The sequence below is a fragment of the Pipistrellus hanaki genome, assembly GCF_964339955.1.
Source record: "Pipistrellus hanaki genome assembly, chromosome: 2".
NCBI lineage: Eukaryota > Metazoa > Chordata > Mammalia > Chiroptera > Vespertilionidae > Pipistrellus > Pipistrellus hanaki.
The window spans coordinates 198,685,973-198,709,099 of NC_140504.1; the positions used below are offsets into that span (position 1 = coordinate 198,685,973).

The 23,127-nt window shown below is 63.7% G+C and overlaps 1 protein-coding gene across 6 annotated transcripts; it reads left to right on the forward strand.

The window, feature by feature from the left end:
• The first annotated feature begins 50 nt into the window (after positions 1-50).
• CEP104 (centrosomal protein 104) lies at positions 51-23,002 on the forward strand. Of its 6 annotated transcripts, none has more exons than XM_084875774.1 (22): positions 51-239; positions 729-868; positions 2,262-2,391; positions 5,611-5,784; positions 6,020-6,158; positions 7,139-7,201; positions 7,431-7,507; positions 10,099-10,267; positions 10,541-10,891; positions 11,393-11,587; positions 12,782-12,949; positions 13,361-13,534; positions 14,932-15,108; positions 15,562-15,768; positions 16,069-16,185; positions 17,447-17,483; positions 17,649-17,715; positions 18,190-18,298; positions 18,722-18,860; positions 18,997-19,064; positions 19,959-20,049; positions 20,707-23,002. In XM_084875774.1, exons 3-22 carry the CDS (start codon positions 2,279-2,281, stop codon positions 20,820-20,822), a joined length of 2,751 nt encoding a protein of 916 aa, XP_084731900.1. In that variant the 5' UTR covers positions 51-239; positions 729-868; positions 2,262-2,278; the 3' UTR covers positions 20,823-23,002. The 6 variants fall into 6 exon arrangements, with proteins under 6 accessions (XP_084731900.1, XP_084731902.1, XP_084731898.1 ...); XM_084875776.1 differs by having other exon boundaries at positions 16,069-16,176; XM_084875772.1 differs by lacking the exon at positions 729-868.
• Positions 23,003-23,127: the final 125 nt, after the last annotated feature.

Genomic DNA, 23,127 nt, shown 5'->3' on the forward strand with positions numbered 1-23,127 from the left:
CTCCGTTACCCAGAAGGCCTGGGAAAGCGTTGCGCATGTGCGGCGCGGCGGGCGGGGCCGCGCAGGCGCGGAGGCCGGGCGGGCCGGGCCCGGCTGGTTGTCATGAGAGCGGCGGCCGCGGCCCCGGCGCTGGGCGCCGCCGCTGCGAGTCGGGGCGGCGGAGGCGGCGCTGCCTGAGCCCCGCCGAAGGCGCGGAGGTCGTGTGGACGCCGAGGTCCGGCGGCCCTCCATCCTGACAGGTGGGCGCTCGGCTCCTGGCGTTTCGCGTCGGATTCCGCGTCCTGGTGGCCCGACCTGCCCGTGCGGGGCGCCCGGCGACGGTGACTCGCCGCTCCGCGCAGGTTCCGTTCGCGTCCTGGTCCGTCCTTAGTTACCGTGGGTCCCCTCGCCTCCACACCCCTTCCGGCCCCTGACCAGAGACCACTCGCTGTGTAACACAGTTCCCTGAGGAGTGGAGACAGGCTCTCTCCGGGCTGGCAGCAGAAGCCCGGAAGTGGCCAAAATGTGCCCCTGGAGGCACCCTTTTCCCGGCGGCACCAGCCTGTGGAGTGAGGGGCCTCGGGGACACCTGCAGGCGGGCGCAGGCTGGGGGTGACCTCTGACCTGCACGGGGGATGGCCTCTGACTTGGGGGCGGGGCGCTGTCGGGGTCCCAGATCCACTAACTGGCCACCCAGGTCATGGCCATCGGGTCCTAACTCAGGAACCCTTCCCGGGCTCTCTGTCCAGGTTGCGGGGCCAACTTCGTGTCCGAACCCAGGGTGCTGTCCCAGCCTGCCCGCCAGACTTGCCCCTCCGCTCGGGGCCCCCAAGGCCGGCTCATCTCTAGGAGCAGGACCTGTTGCTTCCTCAGCCCACCTTGAAAACAGGTGTCTTTTCCTGTTCTCGGCTGAGTGTGATGGTGGCTCCTGAATCCGTACAGATTTGAAGTCCTACTCACAGGGCCAACGGGTGTGTGTGTGTGTGTGTGTGTGTGTAGACTCCTTCACCCAGCGCTTGGGACTACGGTGGGCAAGGCCTTGAGGGCCTGTCCTCCAAACCTTCATGACAACAGACAGGTGCAGCTGTCACCCCAACGCCAGAGACAAGGAAACTGAGGCACGGCGAGGCCCAGGCCAGGGTCCCCCAGCTGTGAGCCACGCAGGCAGGGTTTATGCCCCGCCGTCAGTGGTCAGGTTCCAGCACCCTCCGCCGTGCGCACTGAGACTGAAAAAAGGACCTTTTAGGCCCACGGTGCCATGTTGTCTCAGTAAATCCGAAACAAAGGACTGGCACTTAGGGACCGGGCACAACAGGGGCAGCCTCCCCAGGGCGTCTGAAAAGGACTCCATGTTGGCCCCCCCCTTCCAGGGCCCTTCCACCTTGTACCCTAGGCGCCAGGGGTCCTGTCCAGCATCTAGAAAGGTTCAGGAATCTGGACAAGGAGCTGCTGTAAATTACTAGAGTCTGGAGACAGAACATAATTTCGGAAGGCATTTTGGGGAGCCATAGGAGCTTGGCCGTAGGAAGCAAGTTCTCTGTCTCTCTGGACCCCTTGCTTTTTATTAACACAAATTGCCCTAAGGCAAAGTAGATGTGCAGATCAAAGGCCAAGCTTTAGTATTTGGAATCCATTGTCAGGTTGGGGGGGATCTGCAGCTTTGAGGTGTTTGGCCAGCAGGAGGCAGTAACAGGTAGATTAAAATGCCCTCAGCTTTCTGGCAGCAAGCAATCATCTCTGCAGATCTTCAGGTGTGGGGAGATGCCCTCAGCCATTTCCAGCGGGCAGTCCTCAAGGTTCCATCAACCTTCTGAGGGAACTTCCCGCATTTATGACCTGCTGGAATCAGCTTCCGTACCTGGAGTCCCTTTATAAACCTCCAAGTGAGGTAGTGGGGTGTGGCTAAAGGATGCTACTGTATAAGGTGCTTAAGGAGAATCAAAGTTCTTTCGCAGAGGGAACATTGCAGTTACTTGGAGTTTTAGCAAGGCTGGAACTGGTAGTTTCCGGTGGATAAAGTTGTGATAACATGTTACTGAGTTCCTCTTTTAAAAAAGCGTTTAGTGTGGGGGTTCGGGAAGAGACCACCAAAAGCTTACACCTGTGGATAAGGACAGCGGTGGGGTGGGGAGGGGAGTAAGGGTAGAGGGTGGGGTGGGAACCGGGTTGAGGGGAGCTACGGGGGGGAGTGGGGGTGGGAGAAACAATTGTAATAATCTGAACAATAAAGATTTATTTAAAAATAAATAAATAAATAAACAAGCATTTCCTGCTCTCTCCAGCAGCCCCAGCGCACAGAATGCCCCACAAGATCGGATTCGTCGTTGTCAGCTCATCTGGGCACGAGAACGGCTACAGCGCCCGGGAACTCATGATCCACGCTCCCACCGTCAGCGGGTGGAGGTCGCCAAGGTGGGTGGGCGAGGGCCTCGGTGGGCAGCGGGGGCTCCGGAGCAGGCGGCTCCTTTCCCTGTCACTGGTCAGAACTCAGACGTCCTGGCCGCGGGTTGTCCACTGCTGCTGCTGCTGCTGTGCCCCCTGTGTGGTGTCATGCGTTCTCTTCCTGCTGCTCAGGGTTTTTTTGTTGTTGTTTTTTTAAACATCTCCAGGATGCTTTTTTTTTTTTTTTTTTTTTAATATATCGTATTGATTTTTCAGAGAGGAAGAGAGAGGGATAGAAAGTTAGAAACATCGATGAGAGAGAGTCATCGATTAGCTGCCTCCTGCACACCCCCTACTGAGGATGTGCCCGCAACCAAGGCACATGCCCTTGACTGGAATCGAACCCGGGACCTTTCAGTCCACAGGCAGACGCTCTATCCACTGAGCTAAACCGGTCCCGGCTGCTCAGGGTTTTAAAGAGAACTTTCTGGACCTCTTCCCTCGTCACGTTACCCACGTTCACTTAAGAAATGTGTGAACACAAGAGGGGAGACGGAAGACAGCGGCCAGCCGGCCGCCCGCTCACGCCGTCTCTGTGCCGAGCTGCGGTGCGGTTTGCAGGTTTCCTGGTTCCGCCTCTGACCGTGGGGAGGTCACACCGAGCTTTGTCCCGACGTCTGTGCTTTACGTGTGTGTGTTCTGCGGGAGTGTCTGTGTCACAGCGGCTGGTTCCCGTGTTCCTGTCGCCCTCCTTCCCTCGGGCACCGCTCCCAACCTTGGCTTTGCAAAAACTCAGTGTCAGGAAATGCCAGGGGAGGTGCCCCGAACCAGAGCCCGTCTGAGCGCCCCCTGGTTGCCAGCCACCCCCTTCCTCATCTCACTCCCCGCTCATCCCTCAGAGTTCAACATGCAGCCGTCTCCCCCGTCCAGGGTCTCAGTTACCCGTGGTTCAACCACAGAGTGAAAATATCTCATGGAAAATTCCAGAAGTAAACAGGCACACGTTTAAAAGCGCCTGCTGCTCTGAGGCGCGTGATGAAACCCAGAGCTGTCCCCAGGACGTGAATCACCCTTTGTCCGGCGCCCCGCACCATGGACCTCCCCGCCCGCCCGTCACGGATCTCAGCGCTGTGTCCCAGCCGCCCTGGTTTCCCTGGCAACGGGCCCAACGCACGGGGGGGGGGGGGGGGGGGGCGGGGGGGGGCCGCTGGCGGCTCAGAGGTGCCCGAGGGAGGCCAGAGGTGCTTCCCGGTGAGCAGGGAGGCCTCTCCTTCGTGAGTAAGAAACCCTGTGCTGAGGCTGCGGAGATCGCGGTGAGAGGACTCCCGTCCGCCCGCCTGGACCTGAGGAGGGAGAAGGGATTCCTTCCTATTCCTTTTTCTTTTAATATTTTATTAATTTTTTACAGAGAGGAAGGGAGAGGGATAGAGAGTTAGAAGCATCATCCATCAGCTGCCTCCTGCACACACCCCACTGGGGATGTGCCTGCAGCTGAGCTCCATGCCCTTGACCAGAATCAAACCTGGGACCCTTGAGTCCGCAGGCCGACGCGCTCTCCACTGAGCCACACCGGTCAGGGCTTCCTATTCCTTCCTTTGCCGTCTCACCTCGGCCTGTGAGGGTTCCGGCCACGGAGCATGATGGGCAGCTGTTGGGAGGGAAGCAGCGTGGGATTTGTGGGTGGGAGACCGAGCGGGAAATGTGTTCCGACGACAGTGAGGGGTTTCGGAAAGCAGAGCCTCTGCAGGGCCCTGGCAGGAGCCCAAGACAGGACCGCAGCGATGGATCGTCAGAGCCACCCAGTTCCTGGCAACCCTTCCCCGGGCCTGGCCCACTGACCGAGCGGCTGCCCCTCACGGGGCAGGGACGGGAGGACCGGCACCCGCAGGCTCAGCGCTGCTGCAGGCACAAGGGTTTCCCAGATCCACACCCTTCACTGTCCTCCTCTGTCCCCAGGGAGCCCACCTCCTGCTGGCATCAGCCTGGTGTGGGCCCCCCCCACCCGCTCTCCCCCTCCCCGGCCTACCCAGCAGGGAGCCAAGGGGGCCTGCAGGGGGAGGCCTGCTCCCCATGTCAGAAATGTCAGAAGCTTAGGATAGGCTGCCTGGTCCCATGATGCCGCTCAGATGTCTGCGTGGGAATGGCAGTCTCCAGCTGGATTATGGGGTGGGGCTCAGGGCGAGGCTCAGTGGGGGGTCCTTGATCAGAGGAGGTTTTTAAGGCCATGACTGACAGGACACCCCTTGTTGATCGCTGAGGGGAGGAGGCTGGGACCCAGCCCAGGGCAAGGTCAAGGTCACAGGAAGGGGCCCTGTGGTAGGAGGGGCCGGGAGGGGAGGCCAGTGGCTGAGCCCTGAGTGCGGGGCACGGGGAGGGCTCCTGCTCGCCAGGCTGGCGAGGGCGGCTCAGCGATGGTGGGAACGGGAGGGGCAGGGGTCACAGAGGCTCCTCTTACCCGGGGTTCCTAGAGTCCTGGTGTCCCGACGGGAATGATGGCGGAGCGGCGGGTCTGACCTGCCGGCTCTGGGGGGTGCGGCTGGACGCTGGGCTTGTGGAGAGCGGCTGCTGGGAGGAGAGGTGGGAGGGACCAGCGGAGTGGCCAGTGGGCAGGGATGCCGAAGGCAGTGGCCAGCGGCGTGTCCTCTGCTCAGACACCTGTGCTGGCTGTGAACCCTGGTGGCCAGCTCAGCACACGTGGTTCCTCCATCCTTGGCTCGGTGCTGCGAGGCCCCGTCACGGTCACGGTCACGGTCACATCCCATGAGGCGGGGCTGGCCTGTGGCTCTGCCGCCTCCGTTCAGGGCTGTGTGCCGTTCACTCCCAGAGAGACGGGCTGCAGCGTGGGCGGTGCAGGTGCCGCCTCCAGGCCGCTGCGCCTGTGCGGGGCGGGGGGGGGGGGGGGGGGGGGGGGGGCGCAAACATTGACCTCGGAGGCTGCTGCCAGCCGGCAGGCCCTCCCTCTAAGCCAGGGCTCCTGGCTGTCTGCTCTGGCGGAAGTCCGAGGCTCCGTCTCGCCTGCCCGCACAGCCCCAGAGGTCGTGTCAACCTCGTGATAAACTTCAGTTTCCCTCGGACCCTGTTCCCACTGCTGTTCCCGGGGCAGGCAGTCCGACCCAGCCCTGGCTCCCAGCGTGTCCCACAGCGAGGCTGTGTGTGTCGTCCCCCCCCCCCCCAGGCGTGTGGCCGTGGCCCCGGCTTCGGGGAAGAGCGGTGCCCGGCGCCCTCGGCAGCACAGCGCTCTGCCCCCAGGTTCTGCCAGTTCCCGCAGGAGATCGTGGTGCAGATGGTGGAGCGATGCCGCGTGCGGAAGCTGCAGCTGCTGGCGCACCAGTACATGATCCCCAGCAAGGTGGAGTTCTACATCAGCCACTGCCTGCCCAAGTGCCTGGGCCCCTTCCAGGCCGAGCGCTTCCGCAGGCTGGGGTGAGCGGAGGGGGCCCCTCCCTGGAAGCCCCAGACTCCTGAGCGCCCCTCCTCTGAGTCCCGGCCCCACACTCGGGTCTGGGTCCCGGGTCCTGTGGCCCATCCCCCACACGCCCCCACTCCCACCCCCGTGCTCTCCCCGGGGTTTCCTGTGAGGCCGCGCTCCCCTCCAGCCCCTCGTAGGTGGGGACTGCCCCGGCCGCGCTCCCCCAGCCGCCTGCTCTGTGCCCTCCAGCTACGTCTCCCTCTGCGACAATGAGAAGACGGGCTGCAGAGCCCGGGAGCTGAAGTCGGTCTATGTGGACACAGAGGGGCAGTTTCTGAAACTGGTTCTTCACCAAAATCACGCCAACAAGTACAACATCTACAACCAGGTGACACGCCTCCCCGTGCCGACGCAGCTCTGGTTGGGTCCCGTGTCCCCTGTCTTTGCAGAGAGGCACTTTCAATCTTCCGTGGGGTGGCGTCTCCCGAGAAGGCTAAGCTCCCCTGGAGGGAGCCGCTGGCCCGCGCGGGCCAGGCAGGGAGCCCTGCTGGGCCCATGCAGGCGGGGAGCTGGGGGGGAGCTGGAGGGGGATCTGAGGGGAGCTGGAGCGGGGAGCTGAGGGGAGCTGGAGCGGGGAGCTGAGGGGAGCTGGAGCGGGGAGCTGAGGGGCAGCTGGCGGGGAGCTAGCTGGAGGGCTCCTTGCCTCGTCCTTCCTCCACACGCCTCCCCCGTGTCTTCACAGGGACAGGTGGGCTCCTTCGGCCAGTGATTCTCAAGAAGCGGGAGGGGAGGGGGCTCCTCCTCTCCGATGAAATCAGGCCTACGAGCCGAGGGAACCTTGGGGTTCATTCTTTGTCTAATTCACCAAGCGTGTTGGTGTGACCCACATGAGCCTCAAGCAGGTTCCTGGGAGGCTGGGTTAAAACTGGGAGGCTTGCCCTGGCCGGTGTTGCTCAGTGGATAGAGCACCTGCCTGTGGACTGAAAGGTCCTGGGTTCAATTCCGGCCAGGTTATATACCCGGGTTGTGGGCTCCATCCCCAGTAAGGGGCATGCAGGAGGCAGCCGATCCATGATTCTCTCTCATCATGCATGTTCCTATTTCTCCCTCTCCCTTCTCTCTGAAATCAATAAGGATAATATTTATTTTTTTAAAACCTGGGAGGCTTTTAGCTGTTGTTGTTTCCATAGCCTCTAAACGTTAAGCCGCCGCTCGGTTCAGCACTGAGTGCAGCTTGTGTGACTGGCAGCATGGTCACTGACAGCCTGCACGTGGGCCAGCTTTCCCAGGCGCTCCGGCGCGGCCTCCATGGGGGGCTGTGACAAGACCACGGTGCCCGCGTGTGACGCGCGGTCTCTGCTCCCGCAGGTCGCCCTGGTCGCCATGAACATCATCGGGGACCCCGTGGGCTGCACTGACGAGAGCAACATGGTGAGTTTGGAAGCTTCATTTCTAAAGAAGCGATTTTATTTCCAAAAGGAGGGCGGGGTTTATTGTCGTCACAAAGGGTGTCGTGGTAAAATCCGCAGAAGTGACGAGGGGTGACGTAAACTGTCCTCATCGCGAGAACGGGGCCGCCCTCCGGGAGCTGGGGCCGCAGTGTGCGCTGGCCTCGGGGAGCCCGCAGTCACGTTCTGTGCGGTCTTTTCTCTGCCCACAGGCCTCCAGGGAGAGGATGGCTGACCAGTCCCAGGGGCAGCGCACGGAGGACCCAGCGCTGGAAGGAAGCTCCTCCGGGTAAGAGCTCTCCCCAGGCCTCCGGGGCCACCCACCCGCCAACGGGAAAGTCACTCCCCGGTGAAGCCGCGGTTCAGGCGCCTCCAGGCGCTGCCCTCCCGAGGCGACCTTTCCCGTGGGCTCGGGTTTCTCATGGAGGTTTCCCGCGCCTTCGGGAAAGGCTGTCCGCCACCGGGTGTTTCAGTGGCGCAGGCCGAAGTGCAGGTGAGACCAAAGGTGCGGTCCGTTGCCGGGACTTCCCATCTGTCTGTCCGTCCGCCGTGAGACTAAGGAAGTGAGAAACGTGCCGCGTCTGCTGTTCAGGTCCGGTTCTACAGCCCTCCGCTCCGCGCTGCCAGCCGTGCGCGTTGGCTGCGCCGCCTCTCGCACTGGAAGGAGGCCTGGGGGGGTCAGAGGAGGGAGCTGCAGAGCCGCTGTGCACGTGGCTCTCCCTCTGCTGGGGCCTCAGTGCCCGCCAGCCTGCCTGTGAGTTACACAGCCCGGGAGGGGCTCCTCTGACCGCACCCGCAGGAGCAGGCGGGCACGCAGGTGAGGCCGGAGGCAGGCCGCCCGCAGCTGCAGGCGAAACTCCTCCTCGGGAGACAGGAGGCAGGGTCAGGGCCGCACGGAGGCAGGGCCGCACCGAGGCAGGGCCGCACAGAAGCAGGGTCAGGGCCGCACGGAGGCAGGAGGCAGGGTCAGGGCCGCACGGAGGCAGGAGGCAGGGTCAGGGCTGCACGGAGGCAGGGTCAGGGCCGCACAGAGGCAGGGTCAGGGCCGCACAGAGGCAGGGTCAGGGCTGCACGGAGGCAGGGCCGCACGGAGGCAGGAGGCAGGGTCAGGGCCGCACGGAGGCAGGAGGCAGGGTCAGGGCCGCACGGAGGCAGGAGGCAGGGTCAGGGCTGCACGGAGGCAGGGTCAGGGCCGCACAGAGGCAGGGTCAGGGCTGCACGGAGGCAGGGTCAGGGCCGCACGGAGGCAGGAGGCAGGGTCAGGGCCGCACGGAGGCAGGGTCAGGGCTGCACGGAGGCAAGGTCAGGGCCGCACGGAGGCAGGGTCAGGGCCGCACAGAGGCAGGGTCAGGGCCGCACGGAGGCAGGGTCAGGGCTGCACGGAGGCAAGGTCAGGGCCGCACGAGGCAGGGCCGCACCGAGGCAGGGCCGCACAGAGGCAGGAGGCAGGGTCAGGGCCACACGGAGGCAGGGTCAGGGCCGCACGGAGGCAGGGTCAGGGCCGCACGGAGGCAGGGTCAGGGCCGCACGGAGGCAGGGTCAGGGCTGCACGGAGGCAGGGCCGCACAGAGGCAGGGTCAGGGCCGCACGGAGGCAGGGTCAGGGCCGCACGGAGGCAGGGTCAGGGCCGCACGGAGGCAAGGTCAGGGCCGCACTGAGGCAGGGCTGCACGGAGGCAGGGCCACACAGAGGCAGGAGGCAGGGCCAGGGCCGCACGGAAGCAGGACCTGCCGTTTGCACAGATGCAGAGGCTGCGGCGCTCAGGAGCTGGGCCTCGCCGGGTGTGGCCATGAGCCTGGCTGTCCGCAGAGGCCGCCCTGCCCCATGGCTGCCACCCTGCCCCACAGCGGCCTTCCTGATGCCCTCACCCTGAGGCGGCCGGGCCGTGTGGGTGCTGAGGGCGAATGTCACTGATCACTGGCTGCGGTCCTGGCTGACCTCCGGGGTTCTGGGAAAGGGGCGGGCGCCCCAGGACAAGACGGCCTGGAGCCCTGGGCAGATGTCATGTGACCTCACTGTCTTTGTAAGATTTTTATCATGAAATGAGGCCTCTGTCTCCATCTCTGGGACTTAGAGGTGGAGGACTTAGACCTGGCGTGGACCTGCCTCTTGGTGGCAGTCGATAGATGGCCTGTGGGCACAGCAGAAGGTGGCCCTCCAGAGCCACCACTGGGCCCACTGGCCGTGCTCAGGGCGGCGGGGCCCAGGATGGGGGGCTTGTTCCTTCAGGAGGTGCCGTCTCCCGTGTCCTCTCTGAACCCGTGACCATACAAAGTGCCTACATGTGAAGTCAAAGCTGATAGTGCCGTTTTCTGTCGCTGGTGTCCTCTGTTACTGTTCCGCTGCGACCTTAGACTGTCAATGTCAGTGTCAGTGTCAATGTCAATGCCAGCATTAGACCCGCCTGCAGGGAAATGGAGAAAGAGTAGAGGGATGCCTGGTCAGAGCGGCGGTGCGGCTGAGATGCGTGCCCCCGAAGGGTTTCTCATCTGTGGGCGGGAGGCCAAGGCAGCATTGGTCCCTCTGAGGTAAAAGCGCAGGAGAAGCAGCTGCCGGCCGTCACGTCCACCGGTCACTGGTGCTGGTGTGAGCGGACGCCTGGCTGCCCGGCCCTCAGGCTCCGGCTCAGCGAAGGCCTGGTCTGCGAGCCTAGAGAGAGCCTGGCATGGCCAGCACGGGGTGTGGGGGAGTTGGGAGGGCCGAGGATGCCCAGTGCGTGACCTTGGATACGGACCCGGTGTGAGCTGCGCAGCCGCACTGACCCCTCGGGCAGCACCTCCAGGAGCCGGGCTGGCCGTTCTCCCCGCCCTCTTTCTCAGCGCCGGGCACTCCCCGCCTCCCCCGGGGACCTGGCTCTGAAGTGCCCCCCTCTTCCCGCAGGAAGTCTGACTACATCTCCCCACTAGACGACTTAGCTTTCGATATGTACCAAGACCCGGAAGTCGCGCAGATCATACGCAAGTTAGACGAGAGGAAGCGCGACGCGGTGCAGCAGGAGCGCTACGACTACGCCAAGAAGCTGAAGCAGGCCATCGCCGACCTGCAGAAGGTACCGCTCCTCGGGCGCCCCGTGCGCCTGGGCGACCCTCCCGAGTCCCCCCGACGCCGGAGGGACACGCCACAGACATGTTGGGCGTCCCATTTCTCAGGCGCCACCGCGGCCACAGGCAGCACTCGCTCTGCAGGGCGTGGCTGTGCCTCCCGTGGCTCCCAGGTCCCGGTCCCCACAGGACCCGGGGGTGGCCAGCGCTCCGTCCAGTGGGCTTGCTGACCGCTGTCTGCGTGGGCGGCGGAGCGCGGAGACGGTGTTGTGCACACGCAGGTCGGGGAGCGGCTGGGGCGCTATGAGGTGGAGAAGCGCTGTGCGGTGGAGAAGGAGGACTACGACCTGGCCAAGCACAAGAAGCGGCAGATGGAGGAGTACCGCGCCCGCGTGTACTCGCAGCTGGAGCTGCACAGCCTTATGGACACGGAGCTGGTGCCACGGCCGTTGGATCTGCCGCCGCAGCCCCTCGCCCAGTCCAGCAGTTCCTACCAGCTGCTGCCCCCTCAGGAAGACAGAGCGACCGACAACCTCCTGGAGCAGCCCTCGTCCAACTCCCTGGACATGTCTTCCCTGCCCTGCTCCTCGGACCAGCAGCTGTCCTCCCCTCACTCTACCGTCAAGGCCCGCGTACGTACCCGGTCCCGTGGCGGGAGGTCACTCCGCAGCGGGCCAGGCGCCTGCAGGGGTGCTGTCCCGAGCAGGGCCTCACTCACCTAAAGTCCGCGTCACGTGGACTTGTCTGCATGTCCGTCTCCCGGCCGGCTCAGGAGAGCCCACGCCTGTGGGGGAAACGTGGGGGCCGCTGGACAGTGGGCCCGGGAGCTCGGGGGGACACATTCCAGCCGTGACTAGGGAAACGGGCTGCTTGCCCGTTGAGCTGACCCGCTGGAGGCAAAGGGTAGGAGGCAGCACTGGCATCGCTTTTCATTAGGCTGCGATGGGGGGGTGGGAAGAACCCTCATTGCGTTTTGTCAGCTGCGCCTGCTGTCGTACAGTGTGTTCTGACGACACTGGGATTCAGCACGTGCCCTCGCTCAGCCTGGGAAGGCCACGGCGCTGAGCCGGCCGCGTAGACGGGTGGCGGTCGGGGTCCACGCGGGAGCTCTGCAGCCCCTTCCTCCCCTGCAGCCCGAGGCCGTGCCCTATGACGAGCGCCCCCTGCCCGCTGTCCACAAGCAGCCCGGGGCGGCCGAGGAGCCGGAGAAGCGGGACTTGGACGCCAGCGAGGCCCCCCGAGCGGCTGCCGCCGGCGAGCCCGAGCCCCTCTCGGAGAAGGCCCTGCGGGAAGCCAGTCCTGCCATTGAGGTGCTGGGGGAAGGCCTGGTAAGAGGAACCGGGGGGGGGGGGGGGGTGTGTGCATGTGGGAGTGTGTGTGAGCGTGCGCGCAAGTGCACAGTAACCTCATGAGTGAATGAGTGACAGCCACAGTGTCCTGTCCTCTCGGCCCCGCTCATGCCCGCAGACTCCTGCCTGCGGTTTTTTATGGTCTCAGCCCATCAGGTATTCGGTCTCCCTCCTTTGTTTTTTTCTTTTTCTTTTCTTTTCTTTTTTTTTTTTTTTAATATATTTTATTGATTTTTTTACGGAGAGGAAGGAAGAGGGGTAGAGAGTCAGAAGCATCAATGAGAGAGAAACATCGATCAGCTGCCTCCTGCACACCCCCCACTGGGGATGTGCCCGCAACCAAGGTACATGCCCTTGACCGGAATTGAACCTGGGAACTTTCAGTCTGCAGGCCGACACTCTATCCACTGAGCCAAACCGGGCAGGGCTGGTCTCCCTCCTTCCCTGCTGCCGCCCCTTTTCCCAGCATGACCCTCTTTCTCCCAGAGCCTGACTACCTGCCGCATCCGTGGAGGCCACTTCCCTTGGTCATTCGCCTGCAGCGTGTTCTGGGCTCGTTTGCGGGGACCCTCCGTGGCCATTGGTCCGGGCTCCGTAGAGCCTCCTCCCACCCCAGGCTCCAGACCCACTGTGGCTTTCCCAGCAGCCCCCTCGTCGTCCAGCTTACGTACCCGCGCCCAGTACCGGGGGTCCGAGGCTGTGGACGGGCTCAGCCTCGTCTCTGATGGCACGTCTGCGCCCTCGGGACCTGCCCGAATTCTTCCCTGTGGGAGGGAGGGAGAAGGGAGCGGGGAGAGGAAGGGGGAGTCTTGTGCTGATTACTCAGTGAGTGGAACAAGGAAAGGAAAGCGAGAGACTCAACACTGTGTCCCGGAGCTCGGAGCTGGCTGTGAACCAGCTCCCTGTGCCCCCAGCCGTCCCGGGAGGACAGAGCAGGGCAGGCAGCACGTGCCTGCACAGGGAGCCCAGCCGTGTCCCTGCTCCCCACCAGAGCACCTGCCGCGCTCAGCAGCCTTAGGTTTCCCACAGAAAGCGGTTCTCTGATGCCCAGGGCGCACTCTGCAGGGCCTGGCTGTGGAAAAGGTGTTTTTTCCACTTGAAACAAAGGCTCGGGTGGACAGTGCTGGGCGGCGAGGTCGCCGACACCAGGGAGTAAGCAGGCTCCGCCCGCAGGTGGCGAAGGCCTATTCCAAGGTGTGGTCCCTCCGGGAGGAAGCCCTGCTCAGCCTGCACCAGCGGCTGGTGGCCACGCCCGCCGGGACCCCGAAGGAGGACCTGAAGGGCCTGCTGCGCGCGGCTGTCTTCCTCACCCGGAGGTCCATCCGGGACATCGTGACCCCGGTGAGTCCCTGGGCTCAGGAATGCCCGCACGCCGGGCACCTGTCCCTCTGACACTCGCACTGGTCTGAACACCCCCCTGCGCTCTTCAGAGCCGGGCAGGGGCCTGGGCTCCAGGGCTCCCGGGCATCCGGGTCAGGGGCAGGGAGTGACTCCGAGAGGCCTCCAGGTGAGTGCTCCGGGGTGCACCGCCGTCTGCGCGGGAGCTTCCCCAGCTTGGGGGCTCTGTGCCGGGGCACGGGGTATCGAGTGCTTGGCACCAGGAACTGAGAGCAAGGGTCTCCGCACGCAAGGACCCGATGAGACAAGTCGCGTTCAGAAGGCACGGCATGGGGCTCCTGCTTATCCCGGACAGGAAGTCCACGTCCCTCCTAGCGGGACTCGGGCGGAACAGGCCGTCTCCTCCCGCCCCAGGTCTTCCAGGCGTCGCTGAAGGTGCTGAAGATGCTCATCACGCAGTTCATCCCCAAGCACAAGCTGAGCAAGCTGGAGACGACGCACTGCGTGGAGAGGACCGTGCCCATGCTGCTCGCCCGCACCGGGGACTCTTCCGCGCGCCTGCGGGCCGCGGCGTCCAACTTCATCCAGGTACGCCGGCCGTGCGCAGGGCGCGCCCTCTGCTCCGGCGCTGCCTCCTCCTGAGGGCCCTCCTGGCTTCCCGGCTCCGAAGGTCTGTGTTGTCTCGGACATGAACGCCCCTTTGTTGACGGAAAGGCCACTGCTTTCCTAGTGTTTCTCTAATCCAACACACGCTGTTCACCGTTAAAATAAAAACGTGTGACCAACTAAATCGGGAGAGAAAACTATAGCAAATGTGTCCCCGTCCTGATGGAAACATCTCCCTCTGGACGAGCGAGCGTGCGGCCTCGGGCCGGGGGAGGGAGCGCTGAGCTGGCGGCGCCGCCCTGTGTGTGGCCTCTCCTAAACGTCCGTCCCCAATGTGTGGCCCCACATCTTCTCGGAAGGGGGCCCAGAGCGTCTGTATTTCTCACGGACACTCTCCCCTGTGAGGAGTCCGCTTCCTGTGGCTCTGTGAGCTTTCTGTCGGTAAACGGGGCGGTACTGCGCGCAGGGCGAACAGGCATCCCCCGGCTGCGGTGCCTCCTGCGGCGCCGGGGGAGGGGGCTGAGGGCGGACACGTCCCCTTCGGAGGGTTGAGCCCGTTGGCTCTGAGTGTCGGGCACTTACACCTCTGCTGGGCCCAGGCACGGGCTGGCTCCGCTCTGCACGCGGCCAGGGTGGCCCTGAGCTCCCAGCCGGGGCGTCTGCCTGTCGCTGAGGAGCGCCTGGCGGCTGAGCGGTGCAGGCCAGGCACAGGGAGCTGTGGGAGGCAGAGGGTGTTCGCGCTGGGCCCTGCAGCTTCTGAGCGCCAACTGCCTTCCACTGGCCTCTCGCTCAGTGTTTTCCCTCGTCTTCTCTGCTCCGGGTAACGCGTGATGGTCATGTCTCTCTGTAACCTTGACTTCGGAAGCGCTTACCTGCGAAGGTGTAAATATGGCGGTGCCTGGGGAATTCCGAGGGGAGAAGCCTGGTCTCGGTCAGCATTCTCTGAGGCTCTCACTAAACTCCAGGCCTCATTCCTCCCCTTTGGGTTTGCTCTACTCGTTCCCGTGTCTTACACGCGTGTGAGCTTAGGGACAGTGATCTCCCACCCATGTCACTGCCGTGTTTTTTATATGTATATATTTTATTGATTTTGTACAGAGAGGAAGGGAGAGAAATAAAGAGTTAGAAACATTGATGAGAGAGAGTCATCGATCAGCTGCCTCTTGCACACCCCCTACTGGGTATATGCCCACAACCAAGGTACATGTCCTTGACTGGAATCGAACCCGGACCCTTCAGTCCCCAGGCCGACGCTCTGTCCATTGAGCCAAACCGGTTTCGGCTCACTGCCATGTTTGATGACTCTTCCTTCCTGGTGACTGAGGGTCCTGTCAGAGGGAGCATGTTCAGAGCGATGGCTAACCATGAGGCTCTTCCAGGAGATGGCGCTGTGCAAGGAAGTGCGGTCCCTGCAGATGGTGCCGTCCTACCTGGTGCAGCCCCTGAAGGCCAACGCGTCGGCGCACCTGGCCCTCAGCCAGGTGGCGCTGCTGGCCCGGCTGCTGCGAGACCTGGGCACCGACGGCACGGGCTTCACCGTGGACAACGTGATGAAGGTGAGCGGGAGAGTCCGTCTGAGTGGGACCGATGCCTTCTGACACGAGTGGGACAGACTCGGGTGTGCACTGCGAGGGGAGAGCGCAGGCAGGCCCTCCCGGCGCCGCCTCAGGAGGCGCGGAGCCTGTCGCCGGAAGGCCAGCGCTTTATTGCCGGAAGCAGGACCTGTGACCCTGGTGACCCAGACGGGAGCCTGGAGCCGGCCCTCCTCGCCTGCGTAAGCAGTTTGTGATGCCCATGTCGGGTGTAGGGAAAGGTGCACCGAAAGCAAAGATGGACACCGCGAGTGGACAAGAGCAGAACCAGCTCTGCGTCCGTCCGAGGCCGCGTGCCTGTGTGAGGGCGCCAGGCAGAGGGCGCCGCCATGAGAGGGCGCCGCCTCACCCCGGAGCCCAGGGCCCAGAGCCGCCCCCGCCCTGCTCTCAGGGTGACGCTGACGGCCTCTCCGTCAGTTTGCAGTGCGGGCCCTGGAGCACCGGGTGTACCAGGTGCGGGAGATGGCGGTCTGCGTGATCCTGGACCTGTACCAGCAGCATCGCGCCGACGTGCTCGGGTACCTGCCCCCCGACGACAGCACCTCGCGCAAGAACATCCTCCTCAAAACCATCTTCGAGGGCTTTGCGAAAATCGACGGCAGACCCACAGACTCTGAGGTCAAGGTGTGTGGAAGTGGGGGTCCGGTCTGGTCCTGCTGAGGAGGAGGTCAGACAGGCACTAAGCTGGTGGGACTGCAGGCGCCCGCCGAGCCCCGCCCTCCCTCGGGCCTGCCAGGCCGCCCCCCACCTGGAGAGAGCGGCATGAGACAGTGCGTCTGGGCCGCAGGGAAGCAGCCCTGACATCGGCCGGAGCTGGCCTTTCTCCCTCCCCCGGCTGGTCTTAGCGATGACTCAGCGTGTCACTTGTCTCCCAAGTCAATGGCTATTCCACGAGCCCTTCTGACGGACGCCGTGTTCACACAGGCACAGGGGAGAGCAGCCACGGAGGAGGCAGAGAGACAGAAGGAGGAGGAAATCAAAGCTCTGCAGGGGCAGCTGGCCGCCCTGAAGGACATGCAGGCTGGGACCCAGGTGAGCGGGGTCCGGTGCGGCCGGGGCCCAGGTGAGCGGGGTCCGGTGCGGCCGGGGCCCAGGTGAGCGGGGTCCGGTGCGGCCGGGGCCCAGGTGAGCGGGGTCCGGTGCGGCCGGGGCCCAGGTGAGCGGGGTCCGGTGCGGCCGGGGCCCAGGTGAGCGGGGTCCGGTGCGGCCGGGGCCCAGGTGAGCGGGGTCCGGTGCGGCCGGGGCCCAGGTGAGCGGGGTCCGGTGCGGCCGGGGCCCAGGTGAGCGGGGTCCGGTGCGGCCGGGGCCCAGGTGGGCCCAGGTCCACATAGGCCTGAGGTTCGTGTGAGGTGAGTTCATGAGTTGCTGGGGGCCAGGTGGGCCGGGCTCACAGGGTCTAACCCTGGGCTCTGGGTTGGAGCCCTGTGACCGTGGATTCAGACGCAGACGCGTGGCACATGTTGAGTTTCTCGGCTTCTGCACACGCTCCTCTGCTTTACCGGGATGAACGGAAGGAACCCTCCTCACCTCTTGTGAGCCGGGCGGGGTGCTGCAGAGGCTGGGCCTCGGTCAGGAGGGTCCAGAGCCCCTTCAAAGAGGAGGGGAGGGGGAGGGTGAGCGAGCCCCCGGGGTGCTGGTGTGTCTGCTGGAGGCTCTGCAGGGAGGGGTGGGGAGAGAAGCACCTGCCTGCCCAGGTTTTGAGGCCTGAGGGACTGGACGGCTGAGGACTCTGACCGAGGCCCAAGGCAGAGCCGTGCAGGGCAGGAGTGGGGAGAGCGGGAGGGCCGCTGCTGAGAGGAGGGGAGGGCTTAGAGGCCTGGGCAGAGGCGCCGAGTGAGCAGCAGGGCCAGGCCGAAGGCTCGCCCGGGGCTCCTGGCACAGAGACCGCCCAGGCCTGGGCCCGGAGGGAGCATGTTGGAGGCAGACAGCGGGGCAGGCCAGGCGGGCAGGTGCACGGGTGCCCTGGGAGCCGACTGAAGGGCTGCGGAGCAGGGCCCGGGAAGGCCGGGAGCCTGTGCTGTGAGAGCCCCGGTGAGTGATTTGGGGGGAGGGGGCCTTGACAAAGGGGCTTCCCTGGAGTCCTGGGCAGGCCCTGGAGGGAGGCGGGAGGGGGCTGCAGGGCTTGAGTAGGGGAGCCTCTTTCCAGAGCGGTGCCCTGTGCAGGACGAGGCTGCCGTGGGTTGCAGGCGGGCAGCGCCGTGTCGGCAGGAACTTAGAGCAAAATTACGAGCACTTTCAGGACCGAGACGCATCTGCACAGCCTGGCCCTGAGCGCCGGCCTGACGCTCTGCTTCTGTTTTAGGAAAGAGAAAGGGAGGCCGCCAAGACGAGGAGTCCAGGTACGTGCGCGGCGCCTGCGGCCGCGGGAGCCTCTGCCGGCAGGTCCCCTCAGTGACTGTTTAACACATTCCACACCACACGTCACCGACTTTAAAAGCGGCTGCTGAACTCTGACAGTAGTTCCCACGGGAAGCGAGTGAAGTGGCTTTCTCTGTCATCCCCAGACCCTGACCGAAGGTGCTCGGCCCCCAGCAGCGCCCCCGAGAGTTCCGAGAGCCCCGGCCTGGACAAGTGCGTTCGCTGCCCTCGCCCCTGGGGGATGGCGAGGGGGGACAGGCTGCCCCTGGAGCTGCTTTCCCCCGTTCGCCGGGTCCGGTAGACCGGCCACTCCTTCCAGTACCTTCAGGCTGGCACTGCCCCACAGTCAGCCTCGGCCCTGCCAGGCAGGGGCGGCCCGTGCGTCCCAAGTGCTGGTCCCGGCTCACAGGGTCCCGCAGGGCTCCCCGGCGGTGCGGGCGGTCTGCACCGAGCCAGGCACGTCTCTTCCTCTGCTGACACGGGGTCCTTTCTGCTGGAAGGGGACCCGGGGAAGCTGACACCCTGACTCCCTCCGTGGAGCCCCTTCAGGGCAGTGTAACAGGAGCCCCCAGCGCCCCACCCCTCGCTGGAGGCCCGCCGCTGCCTCCGGCTGCCTGAGGGCGGCACAGCCAGCCACCGAGGCCGACAGCCACCGAGGCCCCCAGCCTCACGCCCCTCCCGTTGCAGCCTGTGCATCTTCTGCGGGGAGCGGAGCTCGTCCTTCACGGAGGAGGGCCTGGACCTGCACTACTGGAAGCACTGCCTCATGCTGACCCGCTGCGGCCACTGCAGACAGGTCAGGCCCGGCCAGGCGGGGCGGGGCGGGGCAGCCACTGGGACAGGTCAGGTCCGCCAGGCCAGGCCGGGTGGGGCGGCCACGGCAACAGGTCAGGTCCGGCCAGGTGGGGCGGGGCGGCCACGGCAACAGGTCAGGTCCGGCCAGGCGGGGCGGGGTGGCCACGGCAACAGGTCAGGCCAGACCAGCTCGACGGCCGCGTCTCCCTCCGTCCTGAGCGGGCTCCTGGGTGCTAAGGCGGCACGGCAGTGCCCTGCAGGCCAGGACTGACAAGGCCTTTGGCCGAGGAGCTAAAGGACAAGCTCAGCGGGTCCTTCCCCTCGGGCTGGGAACTCAGACAACCCTGGGCATGGGCCTGAGCGTGGGTGGTGCCGGCGGCCGGGCCGTGGGTGGTGCCAGCTTTGTCCTGCGCTTCGGCTGCAGGTGGTGGAGATCGCCAGCCTGACGGAGCACCTGCTGACGGAGTGCGACAAGAGGGACGGGTTCGGGAGGTGCTACCGCTGCAGCGAGGCTGTCCCCAAAGAGGAGCTGCCCAAGCACGTCAAGTCCAAGGACTGCCACCGTGAGTGCCCCTCGGGCTGGGCCCCGGGCTGCAGGGAGGCCGGCAACAGGTCCCCGGGCGCCACTGGCACCCTGGCGCCCTGCCTCACCCACGACCCACAGGGCAACTGAGTCTTGTCTCGCTGACACCATTCCAGCTGCCAAACCAGAGAAGCTGGCCAACCGGTGCCCTCTGTGCCACGAGAACTTCGCCCCCGGAGAGGAGGTGAGGCTCGCGGGGCCGCATGGGTCTGAGCAGGGTCTGTCTGGTGCCGTCCGTGTCCTTCCACTAGGAGAGGCTCAGACCAGGGACAGGTGCGCCCGTCCCGTCTGTGCCCTGCCTGGGGCCCTGCCTGCTGGCGTGGCCGCTCTCCGTCCCTTTTGACTCATGAAGGAGAGCCAGTGGCCGGGCTTGGAGAGTCTGCTTCCTGCCGCTGCCAGCACTCCTCCCTCCCCGTGCAGCCACACTGGCCTCCCTCCCCCCTCCGAGCCCGCAGACATGGGCCGCAGCCCCGTGTTCCTGGACTTCTCGCCCCACACTGTGAGCTGACGGCTTCTCGGCACACTCTGAGGCCGTGGCTTTCTCCACGCCCGCACGTGCTGCCCACGCGGTGACCTGCGCGGCTTACAGGCCCCTTAGCACCCGCAGTTCAGGAGCTGCACGGGACCCGCCGGGTCCCCTCTTGGGGCCCCCGGGTGGTGGCGGGGGCGGGGGGAGCCGTGTTCTCACCGGAGGGCTCCACAGGGGAGATCCGCTTCGAGCTCCCTCCAGGGCAGCGGGGCTGCTGGCTCTGTCAGCGGAGGACGGGGCACGGATCCCCTTTCCCGGTGGCTGTTAGCCAGGCTGCCCTGCGCTCCTGCTCTCAGCTCCAGGCCCCCTGGCCCCCTCCCCCCCGTGCCCTCCCTGAACGGTTACCCTCCGCACCCTCCTGGGCGTCTCACTGGGCGCCGCCTGGGGAGGGCCGTGGGAGGTGGGCTGAGCCCCGAGGGGCCGTGCACAGAGCACTCGGAGGCCACAGACCCCCGCTGCGCGGTGCCTCTGGCCGTCTCTTTAATGCGAGGCCTGGTCTGGGCCAGCGGCGGAGGCCCGCCTCCTGGTCACTGCGGCCTCTTATTCCAGGCGTGGAAAGTGCACCTGATGGGCCCCGTGGGCTGCGCGATGAACATGCGCCGGATGCGCCTGCTCTTCAAGGCTCCGGCTCTGCCACAGGGTGAGCACGGCCCCACCTCCGCCACAGCCACGTGGCCAGAGCAGCTTCCCTTCCGGCACCAGGTCCTTAGGCAGTGGCTTAAGTCAGACCCGGAATGCTTTTCACTAGAAGACTCTCTGGCCGCGAGGCCCGGCTGCACTCCTAATGCAGGCCCTGAGCCAGAGGACGGGCATAAGCAGCGAGTGTGTGTCTGTGCCAGGCGCTGAGCGGGCTGCACACCCTGGTCCCATACCGTCCTGTACACCAGGACACAAGGGGCGGGGGGGGGGGGGGGGGGGGGGGCGGGGCGCCAAGGTCATGCTCCAGGGAAGAAGCCCCAGCCACGTGGCCGCTCATTCTCCGTTGCTGGAGCTGAACTATCAAAGCCAAAAGCGGCAAACGGCTCAGTCTCTCCGACCGCCGGCGCCGTTTCCTCTGAGCTCCTGGTGCTTCCTCTCCTGCCATCCCCGTGCGTCTGCAGCAGCCACCTGAGGTCACCACCAGTGACCGCTGTCCTCTGCCAACCCCCCACGGGCAGGCCGCTCAGTCCCACCCTCCTGCGGTCCTCCCCCCACCCCCCAGTCCGCTGACACCGCTCTGTGCCGTCAGGTGCTGGTGCTCCCACTCAGGCATCCATCTCCTCCTGACGGTGCCTGTGCTCTGTTCTGTCCACCGCAGGCAGAGGCCCAGACATGGCCAAGCTGGGGACCTCGGGGCCGAAGGCTGGAAGCAAGATCCCCACCCCAAAGGGGGGCCAGAGCAAGTGCCCCGGCAGGACCTACAGGAGGCAGTGACCCACGGGCCTGCGTCCCTGGAGCGAGCGGACCGAGCAACTCCTGATGGCGCACACGTCTCCTAGCAGCGTCTGCGGCCGGCGCCCTGCTCCCCGCTGTCCTCACACGTGCATGCGGCTGGCCAAGATGGCGGCCCGACCACCGGCGCTCCCTCCCGTGTCCAGCGGGCAGGGCTGACTCTCGGGCAGGAGCCACTGGCGTAGCCGCGCTGTCGGAAGAGACCCTGAACCGGCACTAGAGAGGCTCCTGGTGCAGTGCCGGGCCGGGCCGGGCCAGGTGTCCCGCGAGCACAGCGCCCGCCTCCTTCGCAGGAGCCTGTGTGGTCTGTCTCAGCCACGGCTGTGGTCCCGCGGTACGGGACAGGAGAGCGGGGCCCACCGTCCCCGCCCCGGGCCTTCTCTCACGCCTCCTCCCGGAGGCAGCTGCGGAGCCTGTGTTTTCCTCTCCGGCAGAATAAAGGTTAATTGAGGGCAATGGCGGTCACCAACACCTGGTCCCTCCGGCACTCACGTCTGGGCTGGCCTGTCCCCGTCCCCGTCCCCACCCCCTCAAAGCCAGGCTGGAATTGGAGCTGAGGGCACTTTTCTCAAACATCTAGGTAATTTTTAAACCCAAAACATCACTCCCAGTGACACAGCCAAATCCTCATTTCCAGGGCGCCCCGGGGGGAGGGGGAGGGAAGAGAGCCAGTGTCTGAGGCCTGCTAGGCCACGCCCAGGTCTGCCCGTCCAGGCGGGGCCCCACGGGACCCAGCCGCTGTCCTCGCTGTCCCCTCGTGGCCAGCGGCCCGACGCCCACTGCCGAGCTGGGGCAGGCTATCGGAAAGCCGGCGGAAGGGATGGCATGTGCCACGGCTGGCGTACCGGTATTCCAGTCCGCACCTGGGAACTAGGACACGTAAACAGCTGTTGGAGCAGCGTGTTCCCAGCCACGTTAGCAACCATGGGTTCGCACTATCTGCCACCATTTTTGGTAAATTGACACCTCGTGTGCTTGACTAGAAATACTGAGCAAGACCGCCAACAAAACTACCTTTAGGAAATACTAATGTGTGGGGAGACGAGGCCAAACTCTCCTCCACCAAGTGGAGGGCAGCACCGAGAGGATCACAGAATGATCCTTTTCGGCTTCACAACGATGTTGGCCATCTTCTAACCCATTTTTGAAATTCAGATGAGACTTTTTTTTAAAGGGGACAATAATGAGAAAAGTTAACTAATAATTATTATTCTTTTCTCTCCAAACAAAACTTAAGTAATAGGTATAATGTTTTCTATATAATTTAAAAAGTTGTAAAAGGTTTAGTTTTCAGTGACTGACAAAACCACGTGCATTTAAAACAGTCTTGCCCTGGCCAGTGTGGCTCGGTTGGACATTGTCCCATTCACCAGAGTTTGCCAGTTCAATTCCCAGTGAGGACACAGGCCCAGGCTGCTGGCTCCAGCCCCAGCAGGATGCACAGAAGGCAGCTGGCTCCGCCCCCAGAGGGTGGACAGAAGGCAGCTGGCTCCGCCCCCAGCAGGGGTGTACAGAAGGCAGCCGATGGATGTTCTGTTCTCTCACAGATGTTTCTCTGTCCTCCCTCTCTAAAAATCAATAAAAATATATTTTAAATAAAAATAATAAAACAGCTGAAACTGGTTTGGCTCAGTGGATAGAGCGTCAGCCTGTGGACCAAAAGGACCCAGGTTCGCTTCGGTCAAGGGCATGTACCTTGGTTGCGGGCACATCCCCAGTAAGGGGTGTGCAAGAAGAAGCTGGTCGATGATTCTCATCGATGTTTCTAACTCTGTCCCTCTCTCTTCCTCTCTGTAAAAAATGAATAAAATATGTTTTAAAAAATAATAAAATAAATAATAAAACAGGTTAGCCTTGCTGGTTACAGAAGCTTCATGCATTGGTAGTGAAATGACCCGTGGCAGTGGTTTGTGGCAGTGAAAGCTTCTATTGAACCAAGAATCAGGTAAAAGAGTAAAAGGAACTGAGCTCTGTCGGCCTTAAGTACCATCTGAATTTGGAACAGTAATTAATAGCTGAATTTTTATTCATGAATATGTTGTGGGTATTTAACAATATTCTTTTCATATTTCAGAATAGCCTATCCATCTAACTTAAAAGAATTCTATGTGTAAATTGGCATTAGAATACAAATGTAAATACTTTTCATTAAAATTTGAAATTTTTTAAATGTTTTAGCATAGTTTTCTATTTACATTTCAAGTATCAGAACTATAAAGTATCTGAGTAATGTATTTTTGTTGCTATTCAGGACTTAGTTAATTCACCTCAAGAATATTCATATAAT

Coding starts and splice junctions, on each gene's coding strand:
- CEP104 (XM_084875774.1), top strand. CDS start 2,279: ATGCCCCACAAGATCGGATTCGTCGTTGTCAGCTCATCTGGGCACGAG. Junction 11,588..12,781: donor AGGTGCTGGGGGAAGGCCTG/GTAAGAGGAACC, acceptor CTCCGCCCGCAG/GTGGCGAAGGCCTATTCCAA. Junction 17,484..17,648: donor CGCCAAGACGAGGAGTCCAG/GTACGTGCGCGG, acceptor TGTCATCCCCAG/ACCCTGACCGAAGGTGCTCG.